This window comes from Carettochelys insculpta, chromosome 2 (genome assembly GCF_033958435.1).
Source record: "Carettochelys insculpta isolate YL-2023 chromosome 2, ASM3395843v1, whole genome shotgun sequence".
In the NCBI taxonomy this organism is placed as follows: Eukaryota; Metazoa; Chordata; order Testudines; family Carettochelyidae; genus Carettochelys; species Carettochelys insculpta.
In genome coordinates, this window is record NC_134138.1 from 260,949,040 (window position 1) to 260,972,680 (window position 23,641).

The following is a 23,641-nucleotide window of genomic DNA, read 5'->3' on the forward strand; positions in this document are numbered from 1 at the left end:
AAAAAAGTTATTCATAATATCTTTTTCTTCATTTTTTCCCCTTTTGCTATCATTTATGTCAGGGATGGGCAATAATTTGATGAGGGGGTCACTCCAAGAATTTGGAAAGTGCTCAAGGGCTGCACTTTTCCATGAGGAGATGCTGGAGTCTGGGAGAGAGGCTGGGTGCAGAAGAGAGCTTGGGATATGGGACTGGGTGTCAGGGGGAGCAGGGAGGTAGTTTGGGTGCAAGAGAGGTTGTGACCTAGGGCAGGAGACTGGGGTGCAGAGTCTGAGAGGGGGCATGTGTGCAGGAGGAGGGGCAGAGGAAGGCTCTTGCTGGGAAACTTATCTGGGCAACTCCCAGCAGGGTTATAAGCATGAATTTCTGTGGGAGAGGGGGATGCTTTTTAATAAATGTGGATGCAAGTTTAAGGAATTCAAAATAGGTGTGCAATGAGTGTACGTAAGAAAGGTTAATGATAAATTTGAGTAGAAACAGTGATTGGTAAAATGATTTTGTTATATCATACTACAACTGTATACAGTAATAAAGGTTTTATAGAAATTACCTTTCTGGGATCCCTCTGTATTATTATAAGTGAAAAACAATATTCCTTCATCCCCTTCTCTTTCCCATTGCTGACATCCAAGAGCATGCTGGAAAATGTAGTACCTCCTCTGCTCCAGGGCCAGCTCTTTAGGCAGACAAAGGAACTACATCTCCCAAGGTACCTTGTGTTCCCCCATCATGCCCTGCAGGCTCCCACTGCACAATGCAGCAGGGAGGAAGGGAGAAAAAAAATAGACAGGGTGGAGGGTGTATTCACCCTTCACACCCCACCTTCATACCGACCTGCCTCCAGCATGTTTCTGTTTACATGCTCTGTAAATAGCATCAGCCTGAGGGGAGGAGGAGGAGTGCTTTAAACAGGAAACTCCCATTGACCAGAAACCAGTCGATGGAGTTGTGTTAGTGGCAGGGGCGGCACATGGACCTTTTCCCCTCCTCCCCCAATGCTTCAAACTGTTCAAAAATAAACAGGGTGCCACAGCTGCTATTCTGAGTGGTGTATGTGGAGCGAGGGGGACAGGCAGGAAGCCTGCTGGATCCTCCCCTCTGCATCAACAGGCTGGATCCAGAGGCTCTGCTGGCTGGATCAAACCTGCAGGCCATATTTTGCCCATACCTGATTTGTGTCCTCTTTATAGATTCTTTGATGCCTGGTCTTATTTTCCTCCTGAATGTACTTCATAGTTGCTTTGTCCACCTTTCCATTTGCGCGTCCTTCTATGGTCTTATACCATTCTTGTTTCCCAGTGGGCCCAAACCCTGTTTGGAGTTCTTACCTCTCTTAGGTGAGTTAGTACCTTAGGCTTAGTGCTCCCTGAGTCTTGTTCTCTTAGGCTACCAAGTGTATCTGTTTTGGCTGTTTTGTTTTGTGACATGATAACTGTGAATAAATAGAGACCTCCCAAAAGTAGGCCACTGAATGGGGATCTATCCATTTTCTAATATATTGCCCGCCAAGGTAGTCTGAATACAGCTATAATAGCCAATATATATACATGGGCTGTGTCTACACTTGCATTCCTCTTTCAAAAGAGGTATGCAAAGGATGGAAATAAAAAATGCAAATGAGGCACAGATTTGCATATCTGGCACCTCACTCGCATATTCTTATTTCAAAATAGCTTCTTTCGAAAGAAGAAAACCAGTGCAGACACTGTTCTTTCGAAAGTAAACCCCATCTTCGAAAGAATCCTTCTTCCCATAAAAATAGGGAAGAAGGATTCTTTTGGAGATGGGCTTTACTTTTGAAAGAGCGGTGTCTACACTGGTTTTCTTCTGTCGAAAGAAGCTATTTTGAAATAAGAATATGCAAATGAGGTGTCAGGTATGCAAATCTGCACCTCATTTGCATTTTTGATTTCCTCCATTTGCATACCTCTTTCGAAAGAAGAATGCAAGTGTAGACACAACCATGGTGTATACAAACATAGAATTCTGGGGAGGGGCAGGTGACATAACTCCCCTTAAATATTGATATTTATACATTTTAAAAATTTAAAAGAGCACTTTAAGAATATAATCTGCAACATGCCTAAGAACTCATGGTTGACTTGTATGTATATATTCCAACCAAACATCTACATTAAAAGAACATTATTAAGATTGCAAGGTCAAGCACTCAAAAGTTAGGACATGCAGTAATTAAGTTTGCATATGCAACCTTCATCTAGCTCTCCTATGCATATCTGTTATGACACTGCTTTTAATTACATGATCATGTTCTGGTGTGACAAGAGAACTTCTGCTTCATTCTGTGTCCAGGATGCGTGGTGCCCAATTAAGAAGCAGCTATTCAGTGGTGTGTGGTTTGTTTGTTTTTTTTAATCATCATTGTTCAATATGTTGCTTTAGGCCTTATTTACCAGAATATTCAAAGCCTCCTACAAAGACAAAATTATTAATTTTCTCAGCTTTTCTGTGATACTTTGCATTACTATGAGTGCTTCACAAATATTAAACCATTGACCTTCATGAAGTCTTGGTGAAGTGAGAGGTGTTATTATCCCCATCAAACAGATGGGGATTTGTGATATAGAGAAATTAAGGTCAAAAGTATTCACTAATTTTGAGGCCCAGTGTGAGAAGCCTAGGACCTGAATTTTGTCAGAGTACTTAGCATCATAGAACACTTTATGTCTATATTCAAAACATTCATCAGATTTACTGTAAGTGCTCAGTTCATCTCAAAATCAGACCCCAGGTTATTCAGCTGCACACCCAGAAAATAAGGAGCACAATTAGTGGCTGTCCCTGAAATGTCTGGTAAATTTTCTAGCATCACACAGGAAGTCAGTGGCAGAGGCAGGGATAGAATGTAGTTCTCCAGGGCAGCGTTCAACTATTTGCATCATGAAGTCCTGCTTTCCCTTACTGCAGCCACATGCTTCTTTCACTGCAGAGCTGTGCATGTCTGAAACATTGAAAGACGAAGTGGGTGAGAATTTTTTTTATTGTCAGCTTGTGTTTGAGCACATGACAAGCTTTAGAGTGATACAGAGCTATTCCTCAAGACAATGCAACAAACTACTCTCTCTTTTACTATACAACCCTGCTTCACCCCTAGAGTTGTTCCATTGTGTGATTTTCCTGTCAAAAATTAAAGTGACCATATAATTAAAAAATATTTCATAATGTGTATTTGACAAAGGGGCCAAATGATCCTTGCACCAGAAACCTTCATTCTTATATTTCCCAATTCTTAGTGCTTGACTTTTCATCCTTAATGATGTTCATTTAAGGTAGATTGCTGTGTTTGATTTCAAAAAGAGAAACTAAAAAACCCAGAAGTTTAACTGTGTGTCTTCATATTGATACTCACATGGTTCATCAACATGGTTAGATCCTTTAGATCTACCACACAGACCTCTACCTGTTGAGCTTATGGATAAGCTCATAGCAATAGTTCGTTGCCAGCCTCTATGTGGACCAGCACTAGATGGGGATGAGACACACGCTTGGCTGACGAGTTCACAGATACTTGCTTATAGAAGAGGAACAGAGAGATTCAGGAATCTTGAATTCCATTCCAGGCTCTTCCTCCCATTTCCCTCAACCTTGATGGGTTCTGCCATGTCCCTTTCCATGTTCTGTTTCATCCCTACCCTATGCTCCTTGTTCACCCAATCAGAACTTCCATCCTCAGACTTGTGATCTAAGTCCCAGTCTCCATGCCCAGTCTATTCCCAGCATCTGGTCTCCTTGTACAGCTACTCAGAGTTCCACAATGTGGGCCTCCAGGTGATCTCTCTCTTCCTCCCACTGGCTCCTCCTATACCAGTGTATCCCTGGGCTCCTGAACCAATCTCACCAGTTTCCATCTCCACCCTCTTTTTGTCTCTGTTCTCTTCCTACACCCCAGCTCCTCATCAGATACATCTCTCTGGGGTTATGTTATAAGCAACTGAAAGCAGGATGTTGGAATGAAAATGTCAAGCAATCTTTATGCTAGGCACTGTTAACAGCCCCACCTATAATTAGCATCTATGTAGGCAGTTTGTACAAATCATACTGATTTGGTTCATTGTTTTGTCTTGTTCTCTTGCTAACACTTGAAAAACCCAATCAGCCATTTAATAATATTGATTCACCCAGAACCTAAACACTGGTGATCACTGCTTGGTGGTGTCACTTCATCATCCTGATAGCTTATGACATGTGATACATGTAGGCCCTAAATGTGAGCATCTCAGGAAACTATTGGTAATCTGAGAGACATAATAGTGTGAAGCTGATTTATTTAACCCCCTGTGAAAATTTGAAAGACAGAAGTGCAGCTGGTGTACTCTGGAGCAGAAACTGTTCGATGATACACAGTGCTTGGGGGTCACATCCATGGCCACATGGGGGTCACATCACATGGCCTTTCTTCTGAACAGCAGTCAAAGGAAGCCTCTCTCTTTGATGCACCATGCTGAGCCTCTTCTTCAGCATATGACGTTCATTTACATATGGGTGAATCTGAAAAGTTTTTCTTATTTTGACACATTTTACTAGTTTGAGAGTCCCATGTTATATAGCATACACACTTTCCTTTGAGGCATCCCAGACATTTTCATTTCCATGTTTGTCTTCTGTCAGCTCTTTTCTTAAAAGCGTCTATATATATATCTATAGCGTGTGTGTGTGTGTGTGTGTGTGTATATATATATATATATATCAGCTGATACCAAATAAATCCTTATGGAATGCTATAGGATAAAAGACTAGTTCTATTTTATATACATTAGCTACATATGCACTAGGGAGATCTTTCAAAAGAAGCCCTTCCAGAAGATCTCTTCCAAAAGAACTTTTTTAAAAGAGTGCATCCACACACACAAAAAAGAGGTGGATCAAAAGAGCGATCTGCTCTTTTGAAAGAAAGAATCTACACAGCCCCCACTCTTTTGAAAGAATGGGCCAGGACTCGAAAAATCAGGCCCCATGAGGACTGCTCTTTCAAAAAAAAAAAAAAAGGGCCTGTGTAATGTCTACACAGGTTTTCTTTCTAAAGAATCTTTCGAAAGGCGGTGCTCTTCATGAAATGGAAAAGGAAGAGCGATTTCGAAATGAGCACCACATTCTTTCAATTTACTTTTGAAAGAATGCTTTTTGTGTGTAGAAGCTCCATGGGATCTTTCAAAAGAGCCCCCTTCTTTCGAAAAATCTTTTGAAAGAATTTGCTAGTATAGACTCATCCATTATGTATTCAAGAAAAAGGTAAAAATTCATAGAAATTGGCAGAAATTACTTGTATCTCCTAAATCACAAAACTAAAATTTCTTTTATCTATGGTTTAGTTTTTCTTAAGAGGAGTTTTCTAATATTGCGTTTATGAGCAAAAATATTGTGAAGTCTTCTTTCTTTGGGCATATCTCATCTTATGCTGCTTGTGCTTGTAATTCCATGGTAACTCTTACATTCACTTCCACATATCTTCAAACAAATTTTTGATTTTCCCCTGATAACTTGCCAGACTTGGTCTCAGCACAAAGGAACTCTTTATTCAAAGCTTGGGAAACAGTCTCCCTGCTTTTCTTTTAATGGAATAATCATGCCAAGAAACTAAAGCCTATTCTTTATATTCTTTTTAGAACTGCTGTGTGTGCATAGTGCATGAATGATAGAACTAGACTTATTCACATGCAGTGTATGCGGATTTCAATGAGTCTTAAAATCAAACCATTTGAAGACTGTATGTATATGTTAAACCTCTCTAGTTTGGCACCCTCAGGACCTGACCAATGCCAAATCACAGCAGTTGCCGAACCATGGGAGGTCAACACTCCGACTGCTGACTGGACTCTTACAAGACATTTGGGGTAAATTAGAGCCAAATAACAGCACAGAACACTGAGAGCCAGGACTGATGGCTATAAATAAAATTTATGGGACCATGGGAAACTCTGCCACACCCATGATAAGATGGCATCCAGCTAACTAAAATCATGCTAGACCATGGATGTTGCTGGAATAGAGACAACAGGACCAGAGAGCTCCAACTTATATTGGGCTGTAACTCACCATATGTATGCTTTTTTGTAAGAAATTCCATTTCTTCTATTGCATATTATTTGACAATTTGTTTATTATACAAAGAAATCATAAGCACAAGAAGACAAAATTAGAGCTGTATTTTTCACCTTTAACTGTTGTTTGAGTGATGAAGTGATTTCTCAATCTTAATGTTTCATTGATTTTGAAATTTTATGACTCACTGGTGAAACAATATATTCCATATTTATTACCTGATAAATTTACATACAATCTAGACCACTTTGTGGCTTCACTGTGACTGTCATTACTAGTGAAAAATATAATAGAAATATATGAAAATAATTAGGAGGATTCTGGCCTGCAGCGTTTAATAAATACTTGATGACAAAGCAAAAATCCATGAAATACAGAGATACAGACTATGTCTGCACAGCAGCTTGGAATGCACTTCCCACCATGGATTGACAGAAAGGTGCTAGGTGTACTTGAGCAAGCATGTTAAACTAGCAGTGTGACTGCAGCAGCATGGATTGCAGCTTGGGCCTGCCACCCAAATACAAACCTGCCCCTCTCCCTCTATAGAGTATTCTGTGTCTAGTGCAAGCTGCTGCATATGCCACCATGGCCACTCTGTAATTTTTGGTATTCTAGTTCAAGTAGAGATGGCATATATATCCCAGCAGCTGGGTAGATATACCCTTACAAGTAAAATGGCCTAAATTCATGGAATTTCAGAAATCCCTCTGGCACTGAGGCAGAACTTCACCTAAATTCTTCCTGACAGGTATTTGTCAGACTGTTTCTTAGAAAATTCTAGTAACATTCTACAGCCTTCCTGGGAGTCACATTGCAGAATTTAATTACCTATACAATTACAGTAAACTTTTTCATACCCAGCAGCCATTGAATCAAGAGGTTGCTGGATATTCAAATAGTTTGGATAACAGAGAGGTCTACCTAGCAATGCATTACACTACAGAAAAACCAAGATTAGATATTAAAAAAGAAAAAGCAAACAAAAATATATGCAGAGTACTTTGTTTACCAACAACAGTAGTATAGTACACTATAAACTTATAGGCTACATCTACACTAGCACACTACGTCGAAGTAGCCTATTTTGAAGTAAGGACATTGAAATAGGCTACTTTGATGTGTATCGTCTACACGTCCTCCAGGGCTGGTGCCATCGACGTTCAATATCGAAGTAGTGATGGAGAACGTCAAAAGGAGCTGCCCCAGAAGGAAATGCAGAGCGTCCGCACACACAAGTGCTCCCCGTCGAAATAAGAGACCAGCAAAGCCCCAAGCCGCTCCCTTAAAGGGCCCCTCCCAGACACACTCGGCCTGCACAGCATGAGATCCACAGAGCCTATAACCGGTTGCAGACCCTGTGCACACAGCATGGACCCCCAGCAGCAGCAGCAGCAGCCAGAAGCCCTGGGCTAAGGGCTGCTGCACGCAGTGACCATAGAGCCCTGCAGGGGCTGGACAGAGCGTCTCTCAACCCCTCGGCTGATGGCCGCCATGGAGGACCCCGCTATTTTGAAGTAGCAGGATGCGGATCGTCTATATACACCCTACTTCGATGTTGAACATCTTCGGATGGGAATAGCGATTTCGATGTCTCACCACCTAATGTTGATTTCAACGTTGAATAGCGCACGGCTCGTGTAGATGCGACACATGCTATTTCGACGTTGTGCTGGCTACTTGGAAGTAGCCAGCTAGTGTAGACACACCCGTATTGTATTTGCTGTGTTTTTAGTATTTACGCTCACTATACTGTGCTAATGGAAAACATAACTAAAATTTACTTAGGGTTAAAATGCCAGTTATTTGAGAGTTTTAGATAATAAAATGCTGGATAAGAAAGACAAGTATCAGACAGGTTGCCAAGTTCATCTGTATCTTCAAAACCAACAAGCAGTAATGTGGCACCTTATAGACTAAACAGATATTTTGGAGCAAAAGCTTTCATGGGCAAAGACCCGCTTTGTCAGATGCAGGTGACGAAGCGGGTCTTTGCCCGTGCAAGCTTATGCTCCAAAATATCTGTTAGTCTATAATGTGCCACAGGACTTCTTGCTGGATATGAAAGAGTTTACTGTTGCAAGTTTTTCCTCACATCTAACCTAAATCTCTCAGTAGCATTTCAAAACTCACCACTGTGATGCCCCCTGGTGGTTAGTCTGGGAATTGACTCAGTCTGGTGAGTGTTTCTTTCTGGTCAAGTATCGGAGGGGTAGCCGTGTTAGTCTGGATCTGTAACAGCAACGAAGGGTCCTGTGGCACCTTATAGACGAACAGAAAAGTTTTGAGCATGAGCTTTCGTGAGCACAGTCAGTGTCTCACCCATTGTTGCTCTGTTTTCTTATCTCCATCATCTGTAGCTGGACCCACATTGCTCTCTGGACTGTGGTGTCCTCTTAAAGAGACTTCCCTGTGGCAGTGCCCATTACTCTGTTCTCTCTTCCCTTCTGGGGGGTATCAGCAGTCTCACGACTCACACCTGCCTCAGCAGCTAACTGTGACCCATAATTTCACCCCTCACATCAGGAGCAAGCTGCGGTATATGTCAGCTGCATTCTGTTGTGTCAAGGTGCAGTGCAAGGCAGAAGGTGGGACCCAGGCCTGTCTCCTACTCTGGGTCCCAACCCAGTGACCCTCTGGCAGCAGCCATGTCCCGGCCTCCTTCACTCCCCTTGTCTGCCAGTATACCCAGGCCTGATTCCAAATTGCATCCATCCCATCTGCTGCAGATCTTGTTTGCTTTGAAATAAAAATAGGAACAGGAGAGGTTTCAACTCACACTGCCTCTTATACCTTGGTCTAGAAACTTGAGGAGAGCTACTGCATGTGTGAACCAATGGGTACTGCTTTGAAAAAATTCTGGACTCGGACACATGGCACACCTGTGCACACATGTGGTATACACCTAGAGACCTCACATCTTGAAGAACCTCCAGTTACAGTACTTAGGCCATGTCTACACTACCCCCCTTTACGGAAGGGGTATGTAAATACTGTGGATCAAAACTGCTAATGAGGTGGGGTTATGAATATTCAGTGCCTCATTTGCATAATAGCGGCCACCCAGAGCATTGAAAGTGCTGCTTTTGAATTGAAAACTAGCTGTGTAGATGGGGTTTCCTTTCAAAGGAACTCCATCTACACAGCTAGTTTTCAATTCAAAAGCAGCACTTTCTATGCTCTGGATGGCTGTCATTATGCAAACGAGGTGCTGAATATTCATATCAGTGCCTCATTAGCATTTCTGATCCACAACATTTACATACCCCTTCCGAAAGGGAGGGGTAGTGTTAGATGCAACCTTAATGCTTACTTCTTTTGAGCTCCAGAATGGACTGGAGTTTCATGCAGGCAATTTAACTAATTTTCTTGAGGGAGATTAATAAGTAGCCTGAGAGGAAGTGATTTTTATAGGATTTGTATCTCTACACGGTTGTTTACTTATTGGATTCTTTGCTTGAGTTTCTTTTACTGAAGTACCAGCTCACATGATGTCAATGTAGCGTGAAAGACATTGAGTTGTGCAATATACTTTTGGGTCAGATTCACAAATACATTCTGAGGTCTTTACATCACTCCATTCAAAGTGTTTGTAAAATCAATCTTAACTGACCAGTTAAAATAGGATTGCAGCTGGTTTGAGACGGAAGGTACGTGCAGAACCAGCCACAGGGGGGCAGTGAATCTGGGCGTTTTTTATTTTGGGATGAACAGATGTTCCATACCCCTGGTTCTGTTTTCCTCTACCAATTACATGTTTCGCAGACATTCTATGGCATGAAAATGCCACTATTAGACATTTTTCTCTGTATTTATAATCCTTACAGAGGTACCTGGTCTTGCTCAGGTCCTTGTGGGGCCTCAGGGCAAAGGGCTGCAGGAATCAGGGCAGGGGGCCAAGCAGTGTGGGGGGGCTCAGGGCAGGCGTGGAGGTGCAGGACTCAGGGCAGGCAGTGGGGGTTCAGGGTAGGAGGGTGGGGGTGTAGGAATTAAAGCAGGGAGTGGGAGGTGTGGGAGGCTCAGGGCAAGGTTTTGGGGGTACAGGAGTCAGGGAAGGAGGTGGGGTGTAGGAATCAGGACAGGGGGTTGGCAGGTGGGGGCCCAGGGCAGGTGGTAGGGGACTCAGAGCAGGTGGATGGGGGGCATGTAGGAATCAGAGTGGAGGTGCAGGAATCAGAGTAGGGGGTGGAACGTGTGGCGGCCTCAGGGTAGGGGACTCTGAGCAGGGGGCTAGGAGGTGGGGGGGGGGGTCAGGACAGTGTTTGCAGTGTACAGGAATCATAGCAGGGGGTTGGGAGGTTTGGGGGGGCTCGTGGCAGCCCCAAGGCCAGCTGGGGCATCTACAGAGGGGCCATGACAGGCCTGCTGGTAGCTTCTCTGCAGTGTGGGCCCACTGCAGCAGGAACTGTGCTGGCCAGCCCTGGCTGGCAGCTGCTTCCCAGGCCAGCTGTGTTTGCATTGCCTTGCTGGCAGTGCTTCCCCAGGGGACTGCAGCAGCATGGACTGTGCTGCCTGGTCCTGGCGGATGACTGCTCCCCAGGGGTACTGCTGGGCAGCAGAGCTCTCCCCACAGGTCCAGCACTGGGGCCAAGGGCAAGGGGAGTTGTTTGGGTTGAGAGCTTGGACAGGGCACTTAACTTTGGCTGGTGGCCTGCAACATGGAGAGCCCCAGCTTGCCAGCTGGCCGCTCTCTTACTGGTACCACCATCCCTCCTCTGGTTACTCCACAGCATAATTGTCCTCTGCACTCACTGCCCCCTTGTGATCATTGCAGAGCACAATTGTCCCTACTATCAGACCCTTTGCTTTCTGTTTCATAAGAAACAAGCACATTCCAGGCACATCCCATTGTTCTTGCACAACCACATCCTGATGTTGCTTTAAGAGATAAGAGGAAGCTGCATACTAAATTTGGTTGTCCTAACTCTTATCCTGTTAGAGGAGTTGAACAAATACACTCACAGACCCTCGTTTTGAAAATTTCTTGTAGATGAGTTTCAGAGGTAGTTGTGTTAATTTGTTTCAGCAAAAACAAGGAGTCCAGTGACACCTATAAGTTTGTGTGTTTAAATATGGATGCATATCATATCTGTTTGTGGAATTGCATGAGTCTTTATTTTTCAGTTCATTTATCATATCATGGAGAAAAGATTTCCATGCCATATTGAAGATGGGCCTCAGTCTGACATTTCTAAACAGAGCAGACAGTAATGTATACACATTGCAAGCAATTAGTTCAAGCTCGCCAAATGTTCCCTAAAACAATTACCTTCAGTGCTATAAAATTTAGTTTGCAGAGATCTCTGGAGTGTTACTAATTGTTTTTCTTAACCCCAAAAGATTAAAGATCTTTCAAATTAACACATATGGCTGTTAAAACCAGCTTTGTAGTGTAAAACAGGATTGATAAGAGATATTTAATACGGTAACTATCCACTGGTCTCCCTAATATTCCCTAAGCTCAAGAAAAATGTTTAATCAATTAAAAATGTGGTCCAAATTCATTTTTCTGGCTTTAGCAACCTATCTTGTTGCTAAGAATAAACATGACCATGCTGGTACTTGGTTCTCAAATCCTTTTCCACTAGGGGGTATGATAGACTATAACTGTATTTCACAGCAATCTAATATAGTGGTACTAGAGAGCATGCACAAGGGGGAGAAGAACAGGCATGCAAGGCTCAATACATAATTTATACAGCTTTAAGTCCTGTCATTCATAAATTTAATTGTAACCTAAGGCTTGAAAGTGATATGGACATTGCCATATTAATCATGCTGCAGCTTTGTGTTTTCAAGCCCTTCATTTGTTGACAGGAAAAATGCAACAAAACGTTGCTGGTCTGTGAAACAATTAATGGAGAGGAATACTTATAATTATATAGTAACACAAGACATATTGTTTACTTCCTCTGCATGTTGAAAGATGCACCTTCTAACCTTCAGATGGATAATATAAACCTGGTGGGGAGGGGTGTGTGTAAACAGCATTAAATCAGCAATCAGCCTTTAAGTCATTTCAGTGCAAACGCTGTAATAACTTCATCTATAGTAAACAGAATATCAGACAACAGCACATAAGGGTGACAATTTGCAATATGCTTCAAATGTCTTTGTTAAATAATACTAATACGGCTGAAGGAAAATTGCTAAAATAAAAAAAAAAAAACACCAGAAGTTTTGACAGCCAACAGAGGGGGTAATTAGTCTGTACATCTTAAGCAATATATTTAGAAGATCATTGAAAAAGACATTATATTTTGCATAGGGAACATTCCCTGCTTTTTGCCCTTGAAGCCAGTTTTACCTACTTGTGCTGAGAAAACATTTTAGCAAACGTCTTATCAGAATGTTGCATCTAATGACAGTAATAAAAGTGGAATGCATTTTAAGACCCAAATTATGCTCTTATATTTAAATCAAGGGATTTTACTCTAGATTTGCACTGATGTAAATGAGAGCAGAATCCAGTTCAGAAAAGGTTATTAAAGAGATCTAGGTGCAGTGTTATAATTTTAGGTAAAATGTGTTACCTCCTGACATTTTAATGTCTCTTAAGAAATACTATGTTACTTGTTCTTATATTTCAAGCTAGTTGTGTGTTATATATATGTGATCTGTTTCATCTGCACAGCTCAGTGTGAATGCTAGTGTGATGTAATCTGCCACAAAAGGAGGGAAGCCTTTACTAAGTGGCAGACTCATCAATGATTTGTGTCAACAGTTTGCAATCCATCAGGTCATAAACAATAGTGCGTGTTTCAGTATTTAGAGTGATGTAAAGACAATTGCCATTAATATTAACTAGGCTTCAGAGTACTTGGCAGCATCAAGAACACACTGTTAATCCATCTTGATCCCTGCTAACTAATGTCAATTTCTTATTCCTTATGTGTTGTAAGTGCATTTTGTGCACCCTAAACACTTTTCAAAGACTGTGCCTCCTGCCATCAAAGCTGTCTTTAAAATATTTAGCAGTCAAATACATATAATGAAACTGAGGACAAGCATTCTCATCAAAACGTTTGCTTATCAGAGCTTTTTGTCAGAAGACCCCCCCATGAAAAAAGTCTTTATTTTATGAGCTCCTGCTGCTGTTTGACCATTCCCAGCATACCTATCAGTAAATGCAATTTTGTCCAAGTGAACTCATTTTTTTGAACTGAAATTATTGCCAATTCACAAAAAATTTCTGCAAGGGACAGAAATTTATAATAAATTTCTGAAAGGGAGTGAAAGAAATATCTGTGTTATCCATGTACAGTAAACATGCCTAACAGTGGTGTATTTTTATCATCCAGTATATCAAAAAGATGTAAAAAATACAATATAGTCAAGAATTAAATATGGTAGAATAACAATGTAACTAATATAATGTATTAATGAGCATCTCAAAAAGCTTTGATTTCCTCTTCGCACAATGGGAAATGGAAATCACCACTATCCATTTAGTCCCCTGAAGTTTTTCCCACCTCAGTTGTTTTTCTTCTTTATTCCCTTCACTCTCTTAGGCTACGTCTACACGTGAAGCCTACATCGAAGTAGCTTATTTCGATGTAGCAACATCGAAATAGGCTATTTTGATGAATAACGTCTACACGTCCTCCAGGGCTGGCAACGTCGATGTTCAACTTCGACGTTGCGCAGCACCACATCAAAATAGGCGCTGCGAGGGAACGTCTACACGCCAAAGTAGCACACATCGAAATAAGGGTGCCAGGCACAGCTGCAGACAGGGTCACAGGGCGGACTCAACAGCAAGCCGCTCCCTTAAAGGGCCCCTCCCAGACACAGTTGCACTAAACAACACAAGATACACAGAGCCAACAACTGGTTGCAGACCCTGTGCCTGCAGCATGGATCCCCAACTGCCGCAGCAGCAGCCAGAAGCCCTGGGCTAAGGGCTGCTGCCCACGGTGACCATAGAGCCCCGCAGGGGCTGGAGAGAGAGCGTCTCTCAACCCCTCAGCTGATGGCCGCCATGGCGGACCCCACTATTTCGAAGTTGCGGGACACGCAATGACTACACGGTCCCTACTTCGACGTTGAACGTCGAAGTAGGGCGCTATCCCCATCTCCTGATGAGGATAGCGACTTCGACGTCTCGCTGCCTAACGTTGAAGTTAACTTCGAAATAGCGCCCAACACGTGTAGCCGTGACGGGCGCTATTTCGAAGTTAGTGCCGCTACTTCAAAGTAGCGTGCACGTGTAGACACGGCTTTAGAGGCCTGCTGGTGACATGACCGTGCCTTTGACATGAGAAAGTTTACTGCCTGTCTCCTGCCTGGTATATCATGTTCTTGAGTTAGACAGATGGAATTACTAGAGTAGTGGTTCCCAACATTTTTACTAGTGTGGACCACCAGTCACTCCCCCTAAACTGTTTGTGGACTCCCCCAAATCATTTGCGGACCCCCATCAAAGCCAATTCTAGCTGCTGTGTACTAAATGGAAAAGGAAACCACAACATAGATTTTCAGACAGCAATTAATAATATTATTGGATGATATTTAGTGTAAAATAATAATTGATTGTAGCTTTGCAATTAATTTAAAACTTATTTTCTATGGTCATTTGTGTTTACTTTTAATTTTTTTCACAGACAACCTGCAATACACTTGTGGACCCCCATGGGTCCATGGACACCCTCTTGGGAACCGCTGCACTAGAGAATAAAATGCATGGTTCTTCTCACCCAACATCATTAGCATCCTACCTCTATGAAATTCCCAAGACATTCTGGATTAGGACGTGGGCTGCAAGCTTTGTTCAGGTCATGGCAGTCCATTGCACTGTTACTGGATTACCTACCAGACTAGTTCTAGATGTGTAGGTTTTAGGACTCCATTTAGGCTTTGAATAGGTCAAGACAATGGAAAGAGAAGAGATCCTAATCAGAAATATGCCAATATTGCCATTCTCCCTGACCACGCTTTTCTCTCACTAGTCCTGACTGTGCCACTAACTCAGGCTGTGATCCCGCAAGTTACTGAGGCTCTTTGTAACTCATCTGTGGAGATAATCTCTCCTCTGAGGATAATCTGATGTCAAGATCTTTGGCTGCAATTGTGGAATGGCCAGCCCAGCTCAGGGAGGGGATGCAAAAATGGCTTTTATGCTCTCCTGATCTTGGACTGGCTCTGTTAATGGTTGGTCCCACATTCTTGTATAGGTACGATCTGTTTCATCTGCGCAGCTCACTGAGTGCTAGTGTGATATAATCTGCCACAAAAGAAGGTTGCCTTTACTAACTGGCAGAATCATCAGCTCCAGCCATGTCCCTTAGAGCAGCAGATGATGGAGTATACTTATGACTAATAATGGATGCCCCTACAGTAGGTGATTTTCTTGTGGCAAGTTACCTATGGTTCATGGCTAGAATCTGCCAGTGACCTGAATGTTTGCAAAGCACTTCAAGAACCTCAGATGAAATGGAAGTGCATACACATGTCGTATTTTAAAAAGAAAATACTATTTAAATGCTGCTGACCAATCATATAGGCATTCATTATTTATTAAAGTCATTTGATATTGGTGGCTGGGCATCTGGGTTCTCATTTTAGCAATACACCTTTCTGCATTTTTTTTTCTGAAAGGCTGGGTCTACACATGCCCCTTCTTTTTGAAAGGGGCGTGTTAATGAGCAGGTTTGAAATGCTAATGAGGCTCTGCAATGAATATGCAGCGCCTCATTAGCATAATGGTGGCCACAGCGATTCGAAAGTGTGGCTTTTTTAATTGTGTGCCGCCCGTGGAGATGGGACCTTCCAAAAGGACCCCCCCCCAGTTTTCAAAAGCCCCACTTCTTCTGATCACCAGATAGGAAGAAGGGCTTTCGAAAACTGGGGGGTGTCCTTTCAGAAGGTCCCATCTCCACGGGTGGTGCGCGATTCAAAAAGATGCACTTTCGAATTGCCGTGGCCACCATTATGCTAATGAGGTGCTGCATATTCATTGCAGTGCCTCATTAGCATATTTCGAACCTGCTCATTAACATGCCCCTTTCAAAAGGAAGGGGCACGTGTAGACTCAGCCAAAAAAAGTAGAAGATAAATTTCTAGCTTGAAGACTAGTATGTGACCAGATGTGATGTGACTAAAGGAGATGGCTGCTAGAGTTTATCTGTTATGTAGTAGTCTGCTCACTGCCAGGAACTGAAATTTCCAAGCTTGGGATCTGGGTTTTAGCTTCTGGTTTTCTACTGTACTTTGAAAACTGTTTATAATATGGTAATAGAAAAACTGGCTTTTTGAGTGAGTTTTTAAAGGCTTCCTTAATTTCTTTAGTTACAGGACTCCGATAACACAATGATGGATATTGTACAAATGCAATAGCCAGTTAGATACATAGCTAGTTAGTGAGGCACATTCTAATGGCCTGAGCGTAGGATTGGAAGCAGTGTATCCCTGAGTTCTCGTCTTGACTCTTATGTCAGTTTCCTTTATGACCTGTAGGCAATCTTAAAGCATACTGCCATTTTTCTCCCATGTATATTGGAGATATTTAAATGCGTATACCTGACAGGGATGTGCAAAATGACTTATTTAACCGCTTTCATGACGAAAAATACTATTATATAATGCTAAGTACTATTACTTTAGCAAAAGTGCATTGTAATGCTACATTTGAAGTCCTGTAATAAAGGACATTTCCTAGTGCATTTTCTGTTACAATTTCTTAGCATTCACATGCTTCTCACATAGAAAGTCAGAGCATACTTTATATATGATCCCAGTAGTGTACTCTACTATTAGTGCAGTGTTATTCATAGTTTACGGTATAACTATCACTGTTCCCATAGACGATGTGATTTATAAAAACGAACATGACATACTAAGGTACAAGGCAGATTGATGAGTAGCTGTGCAAGCCCTGTCTTGTAACCTTGGATGTCATTTGCAGTGACTTGCTGATGTAGCCTCCAACATGGACTGCTCACAAACAGCCTCCAGCATGTAAGTCACTCCCAGCTATGTCAAAGTGTGTTTGCTGCAGATAGCCTGCCTCACCTTGGCATTTGCTAGCCCTAAAGATTACCAAATGGTGACCCTAGTACACTTCCAGTCTCAGATATTTCTGCTCCCCAAAAATACGTCCTTTATTGTCCAGCCCTCTGCTAGACATTAAGACCATTATTTTAGAGGAATAATATGCACACAATTTGTTACCCCAAATAGAAGTGCCAGATGCCTCTATTGTAACCCAGTGGATTAGATGAAAGAATAATACAAGTTTATTAACTACAAAGAGAGAGATTTTAAATTAGCACAGGTATTACCTCCCTGGTCTTGAGTGGTCCCAAATGAGGGTATTTGCTAGATCAGGGGAGATCAGGCCACTTGGCTCCTCTGGGGATCTGCCTCCTGGCTGGGCTGGCAACCACCTACTCCCTGCCCCCAGACTGCCTGGGGGGCTTGGCTTCTGGGGCTCCCCATGGTGGGGCTGATGGAGAGGAAGAGGAGCTCTTCTCCCAGCCAGCCAGCGAGCTGGGCTCCCTGCTGCTGGGATGCCTGGCTGGGCTCTCCACAATGCTCCCTGCCCCAGACAGGCTCCCTGCCACCCATGGGGCTGCAAGGAGGAGAGTTCCAGTCCCCCACCAGGCTCCCTGCCATGAGCCTGCCTCCTGGCCAGCCAGGCCAGCTGGGTGCAGCTGGGGCTATCTGCTCCAGGCATCTCTGGGCCAGCAACATTGGTGGTCCTGCTGGACATGGGGTGATGCCAGACTGGAAAGTTTCGATCTGTACAGAAACTGAGACATATGTCAGAATGGCTACAAGAGAAATAAAGAGAAAACATTTAATGGTAGCTACGTTAACAAACTATATTAGGTTCAAGGCAAAATTCGCACTGCATGCTTTCAGTAGTCCTATTAACCAAACTCTTTGGGTCAGGACCCTTCCCTCAGAGCCCAGTGATTACTCTTTTTTGTCTCTTCAGGTGAAATAATGTGATGGGCAGGGAGAGAAAAAGGCATACTTGTCCCATCTTCCTGTAGTCCTGACTGCCCTTTGGGAAGTGTTTTCAGGTGGGAGCAAGCTGTTAGGCAGTCTGTGCAGAGGAAAACACCACACTGTTTCTTTTCTAAGGCATACATTTTTGTCTCAGCCCCATTTCTTGCTAAAGAATAACACCTTAGCATGTAATGGTTCGCCAGCCTTGTTTACACCCAGCTGAGGCTTCAAATTGCTCTTTGTCTCTGAGAAACTGGTTTGGCCACTCCTCAGATTTGTCTGGGATATATACTTTCAGCCATCATTTCAGTTTATGTTTATAGCTTCACACATAACGCTGCTACATACGTTTTGTTATGATATTACTGTCAGCAAATTGAGTTTTTAAATCATACCTCACAAGGCATATATACACAAATATTATTACTGTAGTGTGTAAGGTGTGAACATGGATATATTCTATCACAACCAAGTAGATCAAATTTCATAGCAGTATGGGATAACATTTATTGTGGTACTGTATTTCATGGCTATTCAGCCTTGCACAGAACTGTACTGGTACAGTATGCTGGTACATCTAAAACATTCTATAAACTGTCAAGTATTGGAGGGGTAGCCGTGTTAGTCTGGATCTGTAACAGCAGCGAAGGGTCCTGTGGCACTTTATAGACGAACAGAAAAGTTTTGAGCATGAGCTTTCGTGAGCACAGACTCACTTCATCAGATGCTGGTCATGGAAATCTGCAGGGCAAGGTATAAATAAGCCAGAGCAAGGCTGGGGATAGCAAGGTTACCTCAGTCAGGAAGGGTGAGGCTTACTACCAGCAGTTGATCTGGAGGTGTGAACACCAAGGGGGGGAAGCTGCTTTTGTATTTAGCCAGCCATTCACAGTCTTTGTTTAAGCCTGAGCTGAGGGTATCGAATTTGCAGATGAATTGTAGCTCAGCAATTTCTCTTTGGAGTCTGGTCCTGAAATTTTTTTGCTGTAGAATAGCTACTTTTAAGTCTGCTACTGTGTGGCTCGGGACATTGAAGTGCTCTCCTACGGGTTTTTGTATATTGCCATTTCTGATATCTGATTTGTGTGCGTTTATTCTTTTACGTAGAGACTGTCCAGTTTGTCCAATGTATATAGCAGAGGGGCATTGCTGGCACATGATGGCATAAATTATATTGGTAGATGTGCAGCTGAATGAACCCAAGATGGTGTGGCTGATCTGGTTAGGTCCTGTAATGGTGTTGCTTGTGTAGATATGTGGGCAGAGCTGGCAATGAGGTTTGTTGCATGGATGGGTCCCTGAGTTAGAGTGACCGTGGTGCGGTGTATAGTTGCTGGTTAGGATTTGGTTCAGGTTGGCAGGTTGTCTGTGGGCAAGGACTGGTCTGCCTCCCAAGGCCTGTGAAAGTGGGGGATCATTGTCCAGGATGGGTTGTAAATCCCTGATGATACACTGTAGAGGTTTTAGCTGAGGACTGTAGGTGATGGCTAGTGGTGTTCTGTAGGTTTCTCTCTTGGGCTTGTCCTGTAGTAAGAGGCTTTGTGGCACACGTCTGGCTCTGTTGATCTGTTTTTTCACTTCCTCAGGTGGGTATTGCAGTTTCAAGAATGCTTGGTAGAGATCCTGTAGGTGTTTGTCTCTGTCGGAGGGGTTGGAGCAAATGCGGTTATATCTTAGTGCTTGGCTGTAGACAATGGACCGTGTGGTGTGTCTGGGATGGAAGCTGAAGGCATGAAAGTAGGCGTAGCGGTCAGTGGGTTTATGGTACAGGGTGGTATTGATGTGGCCATCGTGTATTAGCACCGTGGTGTCCAGGAAGTGGATCTCCTGTGTGGACTGTTCCAGGCTGAGATTGATGTTGGGGTGACAGTTGTTGAAGTCCCGGTGAAATTCCTCCAGAGTCTCCTTCCCATGGGTCCAGATGATGAAGATGTACTGATGACCAACAGAACACCACTAGCCATCACCTACAGTCCTCAGCTAAAACCTCTACAGTGCATCTTCAGGGATTTACAACCCATCCTGGACAATGATCTGCCACCTTCACAGGCCTTGGGAGGCAGACCAGTCCTTGCCCGCAGACAACCTGCCAACCTGAAGCAAATCCTAACCAGCAACTATACACCGCACCACGGTCACTCTAACTCAGGGACCCATCCATGCAACAAACCTCATTGCCAGCTCTGCCCACATATCTACACAAGCAACACCATTACAGGACCTAACCAGATCAGCCACACCATCGTGGGTTCATTCAGCTGCACATCTACCAATATAATTTATGCCATCATGTGCCAGCAATGCCCCTCTGCTATGTACATTGGACAAACTGGACAGTCTCTACGTAAAAGAATAAACGCACACAAATCAGATATCAGAAACGGCAATGTACAGAAACCCGTAGGAGAGCACTTCAATCTCCCGAGCCACACAGTAGCAGACTTAAAAGTAGCTATTCTACAGCAAAAAATTTTCAGGACCAGACTCCAAGGAGAAATTGCTGAGCTACAATTCATCTGCAAATTCGACATCCTCAGCTCTGGCTTAAACAAAGACTGTGAATGGCTGGCTAAATACAAAAGCAGCTTCCCCCGCTTGGTGTTCACACCTCCAGATCAACTGCTGGTAGTAAGCCTCACCCTTGCTGACTGAGCTAACCTTGTTATCCCCAGCCTTGCTCTGGCTTATTTATACCTCGCCCTGCAGATTTCCAAGACCAGCATCTGATGAAGTGAGTCTGTGCTCACAAAAGCTCATGCTCAGAACTTTTCTGTTAGTCTATAAGGTGCCACAGGACCCTTTGTTGCTATTCTATAAACTGGTGAGTTTTTAAAAGAGAACACTCAATATATTTGAAAATGTATGAAAATATATACAATCCACTTTTATTCACTTTTAATAATATTCTAAGACTCATGTAACTGAAATTTGTTTTCATTTTCATTTCCTCCTCTTCCCTCTACACACAGATCCATTTGGTATTTTTGGGATTTATTTGGCTTTGGCTTTGGCAAACATTAAGGACTGGAAGCTAACATTCGTTATCATGTTTATTAGTACTGTACTCTGCATACCGCTCATAGTCTTAGATTTGAAAGAAAAAAGCACCATGGTGATCAGCTACTCTTACTTCCTAAGGAATATAGTCCATAAAATTTCACCATGTGGATACTGCAGCCTGTCTGCTACTGTAGAGGGATAAGAGCAGGTATTTTTAGAAAGAGATTGTGATTTAAACATGTCAGGTGATGGAGCATACAGCACATCCCTAGAAAAGTTGATCCAGTGGTCAAATACTTGCCTTGTTTAAAAAAATGTGCTGTATTTCTAATGTATTTCTTCCGTTGTCAGCTACATCTTTGTCTGGTGGAGAGATATCTACTATCACAAATATTTTCCCTGTAAAGACAGTTGTGGAGCTAGATCAAAACCTGTCTCCACCTTCTTTTTTGAGTTTCTTTTTTCTCTCACTACAAAGCAGGATTTTCAAATGTCTGTTGTTTTAATGGGGCTTCTTGTGAGGTAAGCTAAAACAGTAAGGCTGGTAGCTGAGGATGGCAAAAATGGAAAGGACATGTGATTTAATCCCAAATTCTGATTGCCATTGATGATCAGTGTGGTGTTTGGACAAATCACCTGTTTTCTGTGCCTTAATTTGCTCATCTTTGTAACAGTTACAATACCTGCATAGTGAGTTTTGTGAGGCTTAATTAATATTTGCAGAGTTATTTCAGATATATGATATGTTAGAGCAAAACAAAAAAAACCCTCACATATGAAGGTTTACCTGAATGTTGCAGATATGTCAGTTGAACCCCAAAGAGAGAGAAGTAAGTGGTGGCTTAATAATATCCCTTAAATTCATCTTTTAAGTCTTGTTTTTCCTATGAGGTGTTATGCTGTATTTTTATGTTACAAATTACATATTTTTTAATCTTTTTTGTAGCATTCTGGGACCAGCTGTGACGTTCAAAGTGCACTCAAATGCCCAAAATATTACAACTGCAGATGTTGCCAAAGCAGCAGGTAAGAATCCCCAACTTTAACCTGTCCCCATACACTATATCTTCTTAAAAAACAGCACCACCAACTACTAAAGGAAAGTGCATTCTCACTGGAAGACTGACATTTAATTAAGAAGACAGTTGAAGAGTTAGTGGCAAGTTGAAGTGTAACATCTCTGTGGCTGTGTCTATACTAGACTTAGAAGTCTACCACTAATACACAATTTTTAGTTGCAGTTGTGTAGCTAAAATTGACTTAGCAGCAGCTGACTTCAATGTCGGTCTATAGGGAAGAAGGTCAAAGGGAGTGTTTCTCCCATCTACCTTCCTTAATTCTCACTATGAAGAGTTCTGGGGTCAACTTTGATCCCAGAAAGCACCATATCATGCATGTGCGAAACAAAATCCCAGAAGATCGACCCTTAGTGGGTCAATCTTCCATGGTAGTATAGACCTATACCAGTTAAAACTCCCTGAGACTCCATTGCTTGTAGAGGACTGGACTAAACAGATGGATGCAGACATGGCCTAGTGCAATAAGAAAGTCCTTGGTGTTGCATTTGAGAAAGAAAAATAGAGAATAGATTTTGTAAATTAAAAATTGACACCTGTGACTTCCAGAAGATTGGTTTTAGGAGATAGTAGGAGCATTATTAGAAGTAGGGTTTTATTTCTGGGATAAAAACAAATATGCTTTTATTTTTTAATTACTTTAAAAAATTCTCATGAATATTTAGGACACAAGCATTGTATATCTAAACTTAAACTGCTTCTATAAAAGCCGCTATTGTAAGTACTTTGTTTTTGCTTACTGGCAGCTTAGATACCACCTGTGTGAAGTAACAATTGTTAACACTACAAGAAATAATTTAGGCAAATGCCTGTCTTGGTCATTTGCTTCCAAATTACCTTAGATAGTTTAGATAGTTTTTAATAATTAAGAATAAGCAATTAACAATATCCCCTTAAGATGGAGACAAAAGAAGACAGTTTATATGAACACAAATCCCTGAACCCAGTTGAACCCCAAAATATTTTTCTTTCTAACATTTATTGCTGAAGAAAACAGAGCATGTTTTCCACTGCATGCCAGATTGCGTAGACTGGATGTGCAGAAAGTACTTAATTAAATACACTAAATTTGAGAATATAAAATGTCAATACAGGTGTTCTGATATACCCTGAAGTCTGTCTGAGATTTATTTGCAAACACTTTATAGTCAGTGCTAATGTCGAATACAGTATCAAACATTCAAAACAAAAAGCAGTCAAGTAGCACTTTAAAGACTAGCAAAATGGTTCATTAGGTGAGCTTTCGTGGGACAGACCCACTTCTTCAGACCATAGCCAGACCAGAACAGACTCAATATTTAAGGCACAGAGAACCAAAAACAGTAAGCAAGGAGGACAAATCAGAAAAAGATAATCAAGGTGAGCAAATCAGAGGGTGGGGGGGAAGGTCAAGAATTAGATTGAGCCAAGTATGCAGACAAGCCCCTATAGTGACTCCGAAAGTTCCCATCACGATTTAAACCATGTGTTAATGTGCCGAATTTGAATAGTATTTATAGAATTTATAGAACAGAATTTATAGTATCAAACATTGTGCAATACATGATGCAGT

The 23,641-nt window shown here is 42.3% G+C and overlaps 1 protein-coding gene across 2 annotated transcripts in view; it reads left to right on the forward strand.

The window, feature by feature from the left end:
- PTPRN2 (protein tyrosine phosphatase receptor type N2) overlaps nucleotides 1-23,641 on the forward strand; it is a 1,102,513-nt gene that overhangs the window by 504,578 nt on the left and 574,294 nt on the right. For both annotated transcript variants that reach the window (XM_074985055.1, XM_074985056.1), the window contains one exon: nucleotides 21,960-22,039. In XM_074985055.1, coding sequence (XP_074841156.1) covers nucleotides 21,960-22,039 — 80 coding nt within the window. The remainder of the gene's footprint in view (nucleotides 1-21,959; nucleotides 22,040-23,641) is intronic.